The sequence below is a fragment of the Vitis vinifera genome, chromosome 9 (genome assembly GCF_030704535.1).
Source record: "Vitis vinifera cultivar Pinot Noir 40024 chromosome 9, ASM3070453v1".
Classification (NCBI taxonomy): Eukaryota; Viridiplantae; Streptophyta; class Magnoliopsida; order Vitales; family Vitaceae; genus Vitis; species Vitis vinifera.
In genome coordinates, this window is record NC_081813.1 from 864,632 (window position 1) to 879,490 (window position 14,859).

At 34.8% G+C, this 14,859-nt stretch overlaps 2 protein-coding genes across 3 annotated transcripts; one reads left to right on the plus strand and one right to left on the minus strand.

Annotated features, from left to right (window-relative positions):
* Window positions 1–8,124: 8,124 nt before the first annotated feature.
* LOC100242867 (multiple organellar RNA editing factor 7, mitochondrial) lies at window positions 8,125–11,449 on the plus strand. 2 transcript variants are annotated; one of them, XR_786529.3, is made up of 5 exons: window positions 8,125–8,526; window positions 8,946–9,043; window positions 9,134–9,199; window positions 10,045–10,135; window positions 10,678–10,793. XR_786529.3 is itself a non-coding variant. In XM_002272836.4 (4 exons), the coding sequence occupies exons 1-4, from the start codon at window positions 8,210–8,212 to the stop codon at window positions 10,833–10,835; spliced, it is 639 nt and encodes a 212-aa protein (XP_002272872.1). In that variant the 5' UTR covers window positions 8,126–8,209; the 3' UTR covers window positions 10,836–11,449. The 2 variants fall into 2 exon arrangements, 1 of the variants encoding a protein (XP_002272872.1); XM_002272836.4 differs by lacking the exon at window positions 10,045–10,135 and having other exon boundaries at window positions 8,126–8,526; window positions 10,678–11,449.
* Window positions 11,450–12,709: 1,260 nt separating this feature from the next.
* Window positions 12,710–14,859, minus strand: LOC100265158 (serine/threonine-protein kinase RIPK). The gene is made up of 5 exons (XM_002272875.5): window positions 14,289–14,859; window positions 14,015–14,150; window positions 13,785–13,921; window positions 13,572–13,695; window positions 12,710–13,484 (listed from the first exon to the last, which is right to left on the minus strand). The coding sequence occupies exons 1-5, from the start codon at window positions 14,607–14,609 to the stop codon at window positions 12,880–12,882; spliced, it is 1,323 nt and encodes a 440-aa protein (XP_002272911.2). The 5' UTR covers window positions 14,610–14,859; the 3' UTR covers window positions 12,710–12,879.

The window sequence follows — 14,859 nt, forward strand, 5'->3', positions numbered from 1 at the left end:
TCATGCACCATGGTCCAATCACCTGCTATGATCATGTCTACTTCATGAATTTAAACCATTCAAACACTTCATAGTTTCCACCTTTCAAGATATATATGAGAAACTATACTTATTGTGGACAACAAAAATATGCATCTTGTATCATACTTGGATGAGATAACAATTGACTTCACTTTTAACTAAAATTTCTTTTATAATCATTTTATGTGCTCTATTCTTTTATGCTTTGTCTTGTTGAAGAAAAATAAAGAAAACAAGACTATAGCAGAAAACAGAGTATAAACAAGAGAAAAATGGAGTATTAGAAATTCTGGAATTGAAAAACATGTTCTTGCATTCCACACACTATCTGATTGATTTACATATGTTTTTATATTAAAACTTCTAGACTTTAACTCTAGTTACCAATTAACTATAATTACTAACTAACCATACGGGTTAGCTAACTTCCTAGCTGAAATTGGTTAGCTTAACACCCCCCCTCAAGCACAACCTGAAGAGACAACAAAGTTGAACTTGGTTAGCATATAATGAAACCTTGGAATAGACAAAGGCTTAGTGAACAAGTCAGCCACTTGTTCTACAGAAGGAACATAAGATACCACTAGTTTTTAATCTAGCACCTGCTCACGAACATAATGACCATCCACTTCAATATGCTTCGTTCGGGAATGAAATACCGGATTAGTAGCCAAGGCACCAGCACCTTGATTATCACACCATATGACAGGTGTGTTGACAAGAGAAATTCCAAGTTCTGAAAAAAGATAACGTAGCCATGCTACTTCTGTTGATGCATGAGCGAGGGCACGATACTCTACTTCGATTGAGGATCTTGCTACCACAGACTGTTTACGGGAACTCCATGTGAGAAGATTAGTGCTAAGAAACACACAGTAGCAGGTTGTAGAGTGACGATCATCAATTGAACTTGCCCAATCTGTGTCGGTGTATACTTGAAGATGCAGAGATGAAGCCGGAGTGAAGTGTAGCTCATGATGAACTGTACCCTTGAGATATCGTAATACTCTTTTACATGCTGTCCAATGGAGCTCAATAGGTTGCTGCAAGTATTGACTGAGTTTGTTTACAACAAACGCTATGTCCGGTCTTATGTAAGTTAAATATTGGAGAGCACCAATGGTGCTTCTATAAAGTGTGGGATAAGAAAATGCAGGACCGGAGGCTACATGAAGTTTGAGTGCTGCACTCATGGGAATATGAACTGGTTTAGCTGAATGCATTTTGGTCCTAGTGAGGAGATCAACCGTGTATTTTGACTGTGTAAGATGAAGACCAGTTGTTGTGCGAAGAGCTTCAAATCCAAGAAAGTCTTTCACAAGACCCAGGTCTTTTAGCGCAAACCTATTCTGAAGATCCTGAATAAGAGTTTGAATAAATGGAGCATTGTTGCCTATAATAAGTAGATCATCAACATAGACCAGCAACAAAAGAAAATTGCCATTGTGCTTGTAGATGAATAGGGACGTATCTGATGTGGAGGAGATGAAACCCCAGGTATGGAGAGCTTCCTTGAGCTTGTGGAACCAGGCACGTGGTGCCTGTTTAAGACCATATAACGTTTTTTGTAGCTTACAAACATGTTGGGGATGAGATGTGCTAACAAATCCAACTGATTGGGAGAGATAAACAGTTTCTACAATTTCTTCATTGAGGAAGGCATTATTGAAATCAATTTGTCGAATCTCCCAATTATATGTTACAGCCAATGTAAATACAACTCGAACAGTAGAGGCTTTGATCATTGGACTGAAAGCATCAGTAAATTCCACACCTGCATATTGCTGAAATCCTTTGGCTACTAGTCTGGCCTTGTAGCGTTGGATGGTACCATCAAAATTATATTTGACACGAAAAATCAATTTGCTATCTATGACATTCATGGATGGATGAAAGGGAACCAAGGTCCAAGTATTGTTCTGGACTAAGGCTTGATATTCTTCAACCATAGTTGTGTGCCAGTTGAGATTTTTCAATGTTTGACTAACAGTGGTAGGAAGTTGGTCTGAGGGTGAAATGGAAGTAGACAGGTATATAATATGGTCTGGGAGTAGTTTGGGTTTAAATGTACCCACCTTTGAATGAGTAGTCATGGGATGAAGGGAATGAGCTGAAATAAGAGGTGAGGGTATAGAAGGGGACATTGGTCTTGATGCAGCTGGACACATGGAAAGATGAGAAGAGGTCTGTGACATGGTTTGTAAAAGGGGTATAGAGAAAGATGTGGAGGAAGTGTGTGGAGTAGGACTGGAATCATTCATTGGTATAGATGAATAGGGAAATGTTTTTTCATAAAAAATAACACTTCTTGAAATGTAAACTTTCTCTGAAGAATGCAAACATAGGTATCCTTTATGGGAGAGACTATATCCAATAAATGTGCATTGAGTTGACTGATATTCTAGTTTATGGTTTTTATAAGGTCGGAGATACGGATAGCAAGCACAGCCAAAAGTCTTTAAGAATAAAAAAAATCAGGTGAGGATTTAAACAAGAGTTCATAGGGAGTCTTACAATGGAGAACTGGAGTTGGTAGTCTATTGAGAAGGTAAGTTGCTGTAGAGAAGGCATGCCACCAGAAAGTAAATGACAATTGAGACTTAGCCAACAAAGTCAATCCAATTTCTACAATGCTTCTATGTTTTCGTTCCACCTTCCCATTCTGTTGATGAACATGAGGACAAGGATGACGGAAGATGATGTATTTCTTCTGCAGAAGAGATTGAAGGAGACAAAACTCCCCACCCCAGTTTGTTTGTAGACACTTAAGTTTGGTGGGAAATTGTCGATCTACCAATGCTATGAACTGCAAGACAATTGATGTTGCTTGGGACTTTTGTTGCATGTGATAAATCCAAGTATAGTTTGTAAAAGCATCTACAAATGCAATATATTATTTGTACCCATCACATGAAGTTGTATGTGCAGGACCCCACACATCCGAAGAAACTAGTTCAAATGGAAATTGTGTTTTATTAATAGTGGTAGGGAGTGGAAGCTGTTTTATCTTGCTTAAAAGATAAATAGTACAAAAACTGAGTTCATTTCGGAGCTTGGACTTAATACCTAATCTGTCAAGTACTAGAGACACATTTTTGTTGCATGGATGACCCAGTCTTTGATGCCACAAGTGTCCAACACTCGTGTTGCTGTCTTCTACACATCTTGTAGACTCAATTTTATTTACTTGCAGGCTATATCCAACAGATGGAGTAGCTGGTTGTTTGTTGATAGTAGATGGAGTAGTAGCTAGATGAGGTAGGAACACATTTGTATCTTTAGAGAAACCTGTAAACTGCCAGTTAGATGAGACCTTGGAGATATCCAACTGATATAGGTCTTCCTTAAGGTTGCCTTGGAGTAATATCTCTCTGGACTTCTTGTCTTTAACAAAACAGCAATGAGAGTCAAACTCAAGGATAACATCATTATCTTGAGTGAATTTAGCTACACTGATAAGATTTTTAGTGATCTAAGGTACATGAAGTACATTGGTAAGATGCAATGACTTGGAAGATTTACGTGAAGGAAAAGAAGTATGACCAACACTAGATATATCTAGTGTTTGTCCATTGCCCACCACAACATTACCTATGCCAGAGTAGTGATCAGAGACATCAAAAGTATTGGAATCAGTGGTCATGTGGTGAGTAGCACCACTGTCAACAAACCATGAAGTGTTTGAATCAAGATCCGGAGTAACAATATAGGCATGAGGAGAAGTGTTTGTTGAATCATGTTGTTGGTGTGAATTCTGAATTGGACGTGATGGTACCAATGACCCTGTGGAATATGAAGCTAACTTTGAGGCTGCATTTGTGGTTGCAGTGGAAGTGGCTGAAGTTGAGGTTGTTGCGGTTGATGAAGAGATGAAAACTGTTGATTTTGTGCACGTGGTGGAGATTGGAAGTACACATCAAAACGGTGGAAGCACTTCATAGCAGTGTGTCCCATTTTTCCACACAATTGAAAAACAATTCTTGAAGTTTGTAGATTACGTACATTTCTAGGACGAAAATTCATGCTGCTTGAACCTCTGAACTGTCCATTATTAGTGTTAGAATTTTGAACACCTCCAACTGTAATATGTGCTGCTGGTGGAACGTCAATAACAGAGGCTGCTGAAAGTTGCTCAAGACGAATTTCATGACTTTGTAGTAGATAATGGACTTCTTCTAGAGAGATTGCCTCAGATCTAGATGTAATATTCACAACAATTGTTTCAAATTCTGGTCCTAATCCACCTAAAATGTAAAGAATTAAATCTTCATTTGGTACAGGTTTTCCAGAGGCAGAGAGCATATCTGCTATGTTTCTCATCTTTAGCACATAATCATTTATGCTTAGAGCACCTTTCTTTAATGATTGTAGCATGAAATGTAGTTGAAGAGTTCTTGCCTTTGAATTCGAGACAAAAAGTTTTTCAAGAACACTCCATACTTCGGCTGATGTTTGACAATTAACCACATGACCATACATGGCTTCAGATATGGAAGCAAGAATCCAACTCAACAAGAATTGATCTAAAATCACCCACTGATCATATTCTGGATTGGATGCAGGTTGAAATGAATTAACTGATGTTGATTGAGAGAATCTTGGAGGTTTTGGTAGATTACCAATGAGAATTTGATCCAGTTGATGTGCTCTAGTTGCTAGTAATGCCTGAGATCACCATATTGTGTAATTGTTCCTCTCTAGTTTCACCGAGGTCAAATGAAGTGTAAAAGAAATTTGTCCCATAAGAATTGAGGAAACTTTCGACGAGTTTCTTACCGGAGATTGGAGTCCTTGTGAGGACATCTCTGGTGCAAAGAAATCAATGTGATCAGTCACCATCTTGGACGTGTGTCAATGGAGCTCGATACCATGTCTTGTTGAAGAAAAATAAAGAAAACATGACTATAGCATAAAACAGAGTATAAAGAAGAGAACAACAGAGTATTAGAAATTCTGGAACTGAAAAACGTGTTCTTGCATTCCATACACCATCTGATTGATTTACATATGTTTTTATATTAAAACTTCTAGACTTTAACTCTGGTTACCAATTAATTGTAGTTACTAACTAACCATACGGGTTAGCTAACTTCTTAACTGAATTTGGTTAGCTTAACATACTCTTTCAGAAATCTTTAATTTAACTTCTCATACTACTTATTGTGACAATGAAAATTTCAATGTAAATATATATATATATATATATATATATATATATATATATATATATATATATATATATATAAAGATATAAAAATACAAGAGATTTTAATAGAATTTTGACAATCATACTTATATTCATTCGCGAGAGAGATTATTTCATTATCCTATGAAAGATATTATAGTGAATAAAAAAAATCAAATACAATAATTAAACTCTAAAGTATTCTATATTTCCTCGTTTTTTATAACACACCTAAACTACAGACTTGTGTTTTCCATTTTTCCTTATATTTATATCCACTATATATAATATTCACAAACTCTTCTTCATATTTTCATTTCATAATTTAAAATATTTATAATGATTTTTCGAAAATTTAATACTATAATAATATATAATTATAGAAAATATTTTATGTAATATTTTTTATGAATAAGAAGATATATGAATTAGGAATTCTTTCAAAATGATAAGTTAAGATAATTTATTTTTTTTCCCACCACCATTCCTCACGTTCACTTTGACTTGGAAGGTGGAGTGGCTTGGTCCCCCGCCCACCACGTTCTACAGCTCATGCTTTTGCCCATTTTTCTCTTGAATTTTCGTACCCATAGCATGGAGGTTTTTCCTCTTATCTTCTTCATGACTTTTTGAGTCATGTCATATTCAATCAATTTTCTAGTCTTGTATTGAATTTCCAGAAGGGGAAAGAATCATTTCTTTATAATCTTATAAAGATCTTGTTGGTTGATTTTCCTCACTATTTTATAAATGCAAATAAAATAAAAAATAATTTTTTATTTTATTTTATTTCTAATAAATAATATAAATATTGTGATAAATAAAAAATAGAGCAATTTTTCATTCTCACTTATCAAATACACCCTTTGTTGTATATAATTTGAAATTTTAATGAAAATGCTTCAAATAGAGTGGAGGATGACATGGCACGTAGGTGGTGTCATGCTAGTGGATTAAATAAAAGGGAGACAAAGTGGCAGACCAAACAAAAAAATGTTAGGGCTCACCAACTTTTTATCATAAAGTTCTTTCTTTAAAGTAAGCTTGGAGGAAATTGCTTTGAAAATTTCAACATTTGAATAAATTTATGGTGATAGTGGAAATTTGATGTAGACCAACCTATAAAATTTAAATAAATTTAATGTAACAAATTAAGACGGGTACTTGGAAAGTATTAGGAAAAGAAAATTGTTTTTTTTTTTATATTTAATCTTATTAAAAAAATTGTATATATTTAAATTATTTAATTTTTATATAAAATAATAAAATAAATACATTTTTTCCAAATAGTATATAAAAATGATTTATTAATTTTATTTTATTTTTTTACTTTTTCTTTTCTTTTTATTTTCATTTTCTCGCATTTTTCTTCAACTTTTCGATATCGTCAATTAAGGGTTTAGTTTATATGGGGGAAGACTTGATCATTGAGAAAAAAAATATTGATTTAGTACAAATTGATTAAAGCTGGAGATTACTATAAAAGAATCTTGCATAAAGAGTAAAAAAGATTATTTTATTTATAAAATAAAGAAAATAATCAAGAATACCATATAAGGAAAAAAATAGTTATGAAATAGAGAAGATTGTGAAAAGTCCATATCAAATAATTAGAGATACGACAAAGAGTTTGAAATACCTCATAAAATAAGGACTTGCAATCCAAGGTGTTGAAAAGTTATAATCATATTAAAGTTATGTTTGGTTCCTAAACAATGGAAAGAAAAATACATCCAAAAGAAAAACTTGAAAAAGTGAGGAAAAGTAAAAGATAAAAAAATTAAATTAATTAATTATTTTTGTATGTTTTTAAAACCCATTTCAAATATTTTTCTCAATTATATAAAGATTATATAATTTTAAAATTCATAAATTTTTTACTTAATTTTAATTATATTTCATTTTTTCTATACTTTCTATGTACAACTAAATTATTTTTTAATACTTTTTTTTTAAAAAAAAAACCAAACATAATCCTATGTTTTGGAATGATTATCTTTTATTCATAAATATGGATATCAAAGCTTTCGTTGGTATAATAATTTTTTTATAAAACTTTTTTATGTTAGTCATTTTCCAAAAAATAAAATAAAATAATTAAAAAATTACATCTTTGTTTAGAAAATGTAATATTATTTATTTATAAACCTTGAATATTTCAATTATTAATATTAATAATAAAAACTAACATTACCTATAAAAAATCAATTATGAAAAAATTCTTCAAATAATATTAAATATAATAGAGATTTCAATTTTTTTTAAATATCCAACAATGGAAAATAACATATTTTTATTTAAAATTTAACTTAATATTAAAATAAAATGTATTTTTTCAAAAAAAAAAAAAAACTATATAGTATAACGTAGTATACAATATTTCGAAACATCATTATTAATTAGATATTATATTATTCAAACAATGTTTCTCATCACATCTTCCGCTCATGGTTTGACAAAGTGCTAAGAAAAAAAAAAACTAGAAATATGATTTTTTTTTTTTAATATATGATTTTACTATAAAAAGTACGAAATAAAGTAAAATTATAATTAAAATTATTTAATTAATAAATAATTTTTATACTTTTAAAATGTTTAATCTTTATATAAAAGAGTTAAATAAATTAAATAAATGTGAAATAAATATAAAAATAATTTATTGATTTTAAACTCATTTTTCATTTTTTTCTCTATTTTTCCTTTTAATTTTTCTTCTCTTACATTTTCCACCAACTTTTCAAAAAATCAAATATAACCATAATAAATTTTAAAAAATCATTTTTTTTTAGAATTTTAGCAAAATATTGGATTTTAATAAATAATTTAAATACCTTAATAAATGGCAAATTTTCTTGTAGTGGGGCGGGGATATCGAGGCCCAATGAGCTTGATTATAATTACCATTAGGCCCACAGTATCATGAAGGCCCATGGGCCGTCGTCATAGATTGCCGAAATACCCGATATCTCCGGCTCTCGTCTCCGCCTCCTCGCCACCGCCGCCATGATACGGAGTCTGATCAGAAATCCGTTGCAGTTAACCGCAGTCCTGTCTCTTTCCGCCGCTGCGTCTAACGTCCGATTATCTCGCTGTTATTTTCCGTTAATCCCTACATCTAGCTTCGTTTCTTCTCGTTCAGCTTTTGGATACTTCTCCAGTGATTCGGAGACTCAGTCCTCCGAGCTGACCCGGCTTCCGACTATTCTCGATGGGTGCGACTACGAGCACTGGCTCGTGGTTATGGAAGCTCCTCAGAGATACCCACTTCGAGATGAGATCGTTCGTGGGTATATCAGAACCCTGGCAATGGTTTTAAGAAGGTAAAGCCACTCTCAAGTGTGGAGTCGATGATTTTCAACTGAGTAGACTGGGTGACTTGGGCAAGTGACTCGCTACCAGTTTTTCTTTGATGGGTTTTGAACTGTCACTTGTTTTCCAGTATTTATTTGTTTGATTTTTTATTGAATTCCTGTTTGGTAGCTGAGAAAATGTGGTAGAACAAGAGAAAATTTGGGAACTGAGAAAATTAAAACTTCTAACTTTATCTTAATATAGCTAATTGCCGTAGCTGGATTGAATTTTTTTTCAATTTTTTGGGAATCAGAGCGACACTGAAACATATTCTTTTTCTCTGTTTTCTTCCCAACCTAAGGTAGGGTTAGTGTTTGGTTTCATTTGCAGTGATTGTATAATTTACTTGGTTATTTCTATTTGGGATTCCAAACTGTGGTTTTTGCAGTGAAGAAGAAGCAAAAAAATCGATTTACTCAGTTTCTACTAAGTACTACTATGCATTTGGTTGCAAAATTGCAGAAAATTTGGCCCACCAAATCAAATGTAAGTAACCTTCTTGAAATCCCCTATCATGTTTCTTGTTCCATTTCTTCTTCAACATTTTTTCTTTAATGCATACTTGTTTGGTTGCAGCCCTGCCCAATGTGAAATGGGTTCTGCCAGATTCTTATCTCTGTCATGGTGGAAATGGCTATGGAGGTACTCTTTTTTAGCTTTATTTGTATCTGCATCATCAATTCGAGCATTCTGTGGGAATCGCCATTTCATGGATGAGATGAAATAATCTAAGAATTGCTGTGTATAGAACAATTCTCCAGCTAAAAAATTCTCTCACAGTGATAGAAGTAGAAATGGTATAGGAGAAATAGTTACTGGATTTTTTTTTTATTGAATCCATATTATGAGTTGTTACAAAGAAATGGTATTAGATCCTAAACAGCCTCTAGGCATGATACATTCATCCTTATCAGAATGCATCACACCTAACTTTCCCATATTTTAGTAACGTGGGATGGGATCCTGCTTGCGCACAAGTCCGGTTAGTCAGTTTGCTTTTGCATTTGCTGCTTTCCTCTAAGTTGGTGTCTTTCCGCCAAGTATTTAGGTGATCCATTAAGTTAGTCATAATCTAGAGTGGTGATCATTACCATCACAATTCTCAAAGCTAAGCATGTGGGCATTTAAACTTCTATGAAAATGAAAAAATTGTTTCATTTTGTTTTCCATGGTAATTGCAGGGACTAATGCCTTCCCTTCTTTAGAAAAGACTCAATGTTCCATTGTGAAATGTTGAGGTCATTGCCAAAAATGACAATAGAAATATAAATTATCATTATTATTTGGAAAAATTGATCATATACATTATATTACAGTAGATTTATGTCAAATAATATGGAAAAATAAGATGGATTCATTACGCACAAGAATATGATTCATATCAATGGGATACCAAAAATGTCTTTATGTGATATCTTTTTGTTTATTCATGTTGATAGGTGGGACTAGTAAGAAAGTCAATGGGGATCTTGTTTTTTCTGTTTCAGGGATGGGTGGATTTTAAAGACAAGCAAGATGATATTTTCTTAGAAGAGGCCTTATGGAGGAGATTGATTGATTATCAAATATAGTCAAAATGTGTGTGTTTTCCTTGTGTTAATAGTTAATACCATGTTTTTAAATGCTTTATGCTGGATTTGATTATTGATATGATAAATCTACCAATTCTATACCAAGGTCAATTCAAATCCCTGGTTTTTCTTTTCTGTTTGCTTGACCCTTTTTTTTTTTTTTTTTTTCATCAGAGAAAAATCAATACTTTCTTCCAGTATTTCGCTCAAGAAAAATGGATATTTAAATGAGACAGCATATGTACCTTTGGGCTACCCTATGATTAAACTGTGAATTGTCAGTTTCTATACTCCAATGAATTTGTATTTATATTATTTTTGTTCATTCTTTGGGAGCTAGTAGTATACTAGTATGGTGTAGGTATAATTCAAGATCAGATGCAGACAAGGAGTTGTCTTCTATCTTCCTCTCCTATGAGGCAAACGAACATTACTGTAACTTTTGGCCAGTACCATGCATAAATTGGTTCATTTTTCTATTCAATGTTCTTGTTACCCCTTAATTTCATTGTATGACTTCTGCTAAAATTGCTTTGTATTTTCTCACAGGAGAACCATTTGTGAATGGGGAGGTTGTTCCATATGATGAAAAGTACCATGCAGACTGGTTGCGGGATAAAAGTGATGATAAGTGTAGAAACAAGACCAGCTCCAAGAAAGCTAGAAGAAAAAGAAAGAACAGATTTTCCAAAGATCAGGATGTTTAAGTTTACCTCTCAGAGACATAAGATGTGTCGATAGGAAATCTTAGACCGGATATCAGAATTAAAAGAAACCCTTTGTCTACCTCAAAGGCACACAGCACACATATTATGCAACCGAGAATACCATTTGGTTCATTTGATTGTGGGTGCCTTCTTGGTCTGGATAAGTCCCACTTTGGATATATAAGTGGAAGGAAAGGCAGCTTTCATTCCACTGAATTCAGGTGATTGAACCAGAAAAGCTTATGGAGTGGTCTCATATCTGAACAAGTATCAGACTGCTTGATGGAAGCAGCACATGTGAGGTGGAGGGTGCTTCTATCAGAGAAGAAATGTACCATTAGTGGGTGGAGCACAAGAACTACAGGGAGCCAGAGGTTTCAAGCGTTCAACACAATAATCTGCAAGAGCCAGTAACATGGTGCTTGGGAATCCAAATCACATTTGTTTTTCAAGTCCACGTATCTACATACATTCTTCCCACCAACATGATTGTGTTTCGTCATGGTTCATTCCTTATTAACAGCAAATATTGACAGTGCCTTTTGAACTGTATCTTAACTCCATTCATTACTTATGCGTTTATTCTATTGATCAAGCTTACCTCCATTATAGCATTTTTTGCCCACTCTAATGCGGACATCTATGAATGGGAAGTTTTGACACTGAAGCCTTGTTGTTGGTCATTTTGCTGTAAGATGGTTGTGTTGAATACTTAGAACTGTGTTTTGTTACATATTGTCCAATCTTCTCATATTTCAGATCAGTTTGCTTCAGCTAAAACTTGTGCCTATACCTGGGTTTGCTTCGGTATCCTACCCCGCTAAATGGCAAGACTATCTCCTCTTCTGGGTTTTGTCATCTAACAGATTTGATAGAAACAGCTACTAAGGTAATTTTGGATATATGTAAATGGTGTAGATTTAACATCCTTAGGAGGTGTCACCATTCACTATTTGGTGAATGCTCATTTTTGGTACGACAGGAAAGGGACATGTAGTGTAAATTATTTAGGGCTTAGGGTTTATGTGGTGTAGACTTTGCCTTATCAGAACAAACAAAAACAGTCTTGGTCAACATAAATCTTCTAGGAAGCACCATTTTGTCCATCCAAAACACCACCTAGAAAATAGAATTAGAAGTTCATTTGGTTGTTTTTAACTATCTGTAGTCTCCATTCTAAATACTTGTCTAAGTTTTCCCTTTCATGTACTGGTTGGAGGGTATTCATCAAACCTCCAGCTTGCAGATCAGTAATACAATTTTTTATACATGTTGCAGAACTTGAACAGCAAGTTTCTTTTTATAAAAAACTACCAAGTGTATACGACTTGGGTTTTAATCACATCAATGTAGCTTTCTTGCCCTTATTGTTTACAATTGTGTAAACATCATTCAAGTTACCTCTGAATGTTTAGGGACGGTTCTACAGATTTTACCAATAGACTGTCATGGAAGATTGAGAAAACTGCCTTAGTATAAGGATGGAAATTTAGGAAATTTTTAACTCTGATGGTAAAGTCAATAATTTAGGCTGGTGGGGACTCATTTCCTGGAAAATTTTCTAAATTTTCTGGTTAACAAAAGAAATTGTAAGTTACAGGTCTAACCAGTATGCCAACGGCCTGAACTACTAGAACCCACTAGAAATTCTCCAAAAGAAAAGCTTATCTGCAAAATGATTCTGTGTTCTGATAATTTATTATTTCCTAAATAGAAATATATTTTCATTCTATGGATCAACCAATTATTTTGGGTTGAAAAAGTGGTCAAATTATTAAAATGATGATGAACTTTCAAACTTCAGAGAGTTGATTTTGTCTGCATATGATTTGTTACCTGCATGGTGTATAAGACAAGGCAATGACTCAAGAAAATGAGAGGAAATGGTTCGGTTATCTTGATTGAATGGGAACTGAGTACATATCCAGGATTAAGAAACTGATATCGAAAAAACTAGACTAAGCTTTCTTATTCCTGATCTGTATATATTTTTAACTTGCAGTAGAGTTAATCGTATGTTCATGAACTCATTTTTACATTTGCTCTACTGATTTGTGCAGTTCATGCCAGTTTGAAGAGTGATACAAAATTTATTATCAGAGTATACAGGACCTGACCTGAATTGACTCAATCTATGCGTATGTCTAAGGCCTTTAGGACATTTGAGCAGCCCAATCTCTTTATTTTCGTCTTTTTTTCCAGCTTCTTTTCCATTGTTGTGATTAGCTTCTGCTTCTGCTTCTGCTTCATCTTTCCCACACACCCTTAAGGTAATTTGTGCTTCACCTTTCTTTTGGCCTTCTGCTGGGACAATGTAGACAAAAGGCATAAATCCAGTGTCTGCCAAGTCCATGAGAGATTCTAAAGTCTTGACCACAGAGCTCATTCTGGGTCTGCACTTGGCCTTTTGGCTCAAGCATTGGTTGGCCAGCATGGCTACCCTCTTGGCTCCTTCTGTTGAGTACATCCCTTCGAGCTTGGGGTCGATTATTCGCTTGAGCTTCTGGGGATCCTTCAAAAATGGCAATGCCCACCCCACCAGGTTCTGCTCTCTACTGGGCCGGCTCTTGTCCGTGGACCGTCTCCCTGTTAGCAGCTCTAAAAGCACTACACCAAAGCTGTATACGTCGCTCATTGTTGTCAAATGACCTGAAAAGACCATAAAACTTGAGAACTATAGCTCCTCAATGGTGCCAAAATTCAATGAAATTGCAAACTCAAGCTGCTTATTATTACCAGTCATGATATATTCCGGAGCAGCATAGCCTTCTGTCCCCATAACCCGAGTCGTGACATGCGTTTCATCACCTTCTGGACCATCCTTTGCTAGGCCAAAATCAGAGAGCTTAACAGTATAGTCCTACAAATAAAGAAGAGAAAGCAACATCAATGATATTGCTCATGGTGCCCTATACTTAAAGACCACAAAGGAATGGCCATGGCCATTACCGAGTCCAATAAGATGTTTGAAGCCTTGAAATCTCGGAATATCACTGGATTCTCCTCTTCATGGAGGAAAGCAAGGCCCTTTGCAGCCTCTAGAGCAATCTTGACTCTTGTTGTCCATGGCAAAGAAGCTGAATATCCTGCAGTAATGACAGATATATATATTGTGTGAATTCTCATTGCTTCAGAGGTAGAATTGAATTATCAGTAAAAGAAATGGCCTGCATATATACTTCTGAAGAGCTGGTTCTCCAAGTTTCCCTTAGCCATGTATTCATATATCAGCACCCTTTGCTCCTTCTCACTGCAATATCCAATCAATTTCACCAGATGGGGATGCCTCAATTGCCCAAGAAAGATTACTTCAGCCTACAAAACATAAAATAAATAAATAAATAAATAATAAATAAAATAAAATAAAAAAGCTTAACCCACACCACCCCACAACATTTCAAAACACAGAAATCCATATAAGAACTTGAAAAAGAAAAAGAAAATTAAACCCACCAGCCACTCCCTATGGCCTTGCTGACCATCCAAATCCAGCACCTTAACAGCCACCTGCTGAGCCTTAAATCCAGGCCTAACCTTCTCATCAATGACCCCCTTGTACACTGGTCCGAACCCACCTTCACCCAGAAAACTACTCGAAGAGAAGTTATGAGTAATCGCCCTCACCTCCGCCAGAGTAAACACATCAAGGTCTGTCGCAATGCGAGAACTACACAGCCTCTTCAGCGACCTTCGTTTCAAAGCAACATTCCTGGAGCCGGTATGCCTGAAACAGCTGGGAAACGCATATTTCCACGTACCCTTCTTCAAACCCATGATCAGATTATGAGATGTGTGTCTGCTATGCAAATGGGGTTGGCTTCACAGGCCTATAAAAACGAGTCTCAAGGCCAAAGAATTAAAGAACAAAGTCATTCAGAATCAGCTTCCTTGCTGGGTAATCTTTGTTATTGAGTTCTTCGGCTTGAGCTCTCCAGATGGGTGTGGTATTTATACTGAATCTGGCTGTGGATCATTGGTCTGAGTATCGGTCGGAAGGTAAAAGGAACCCATATTCGACCTTGGC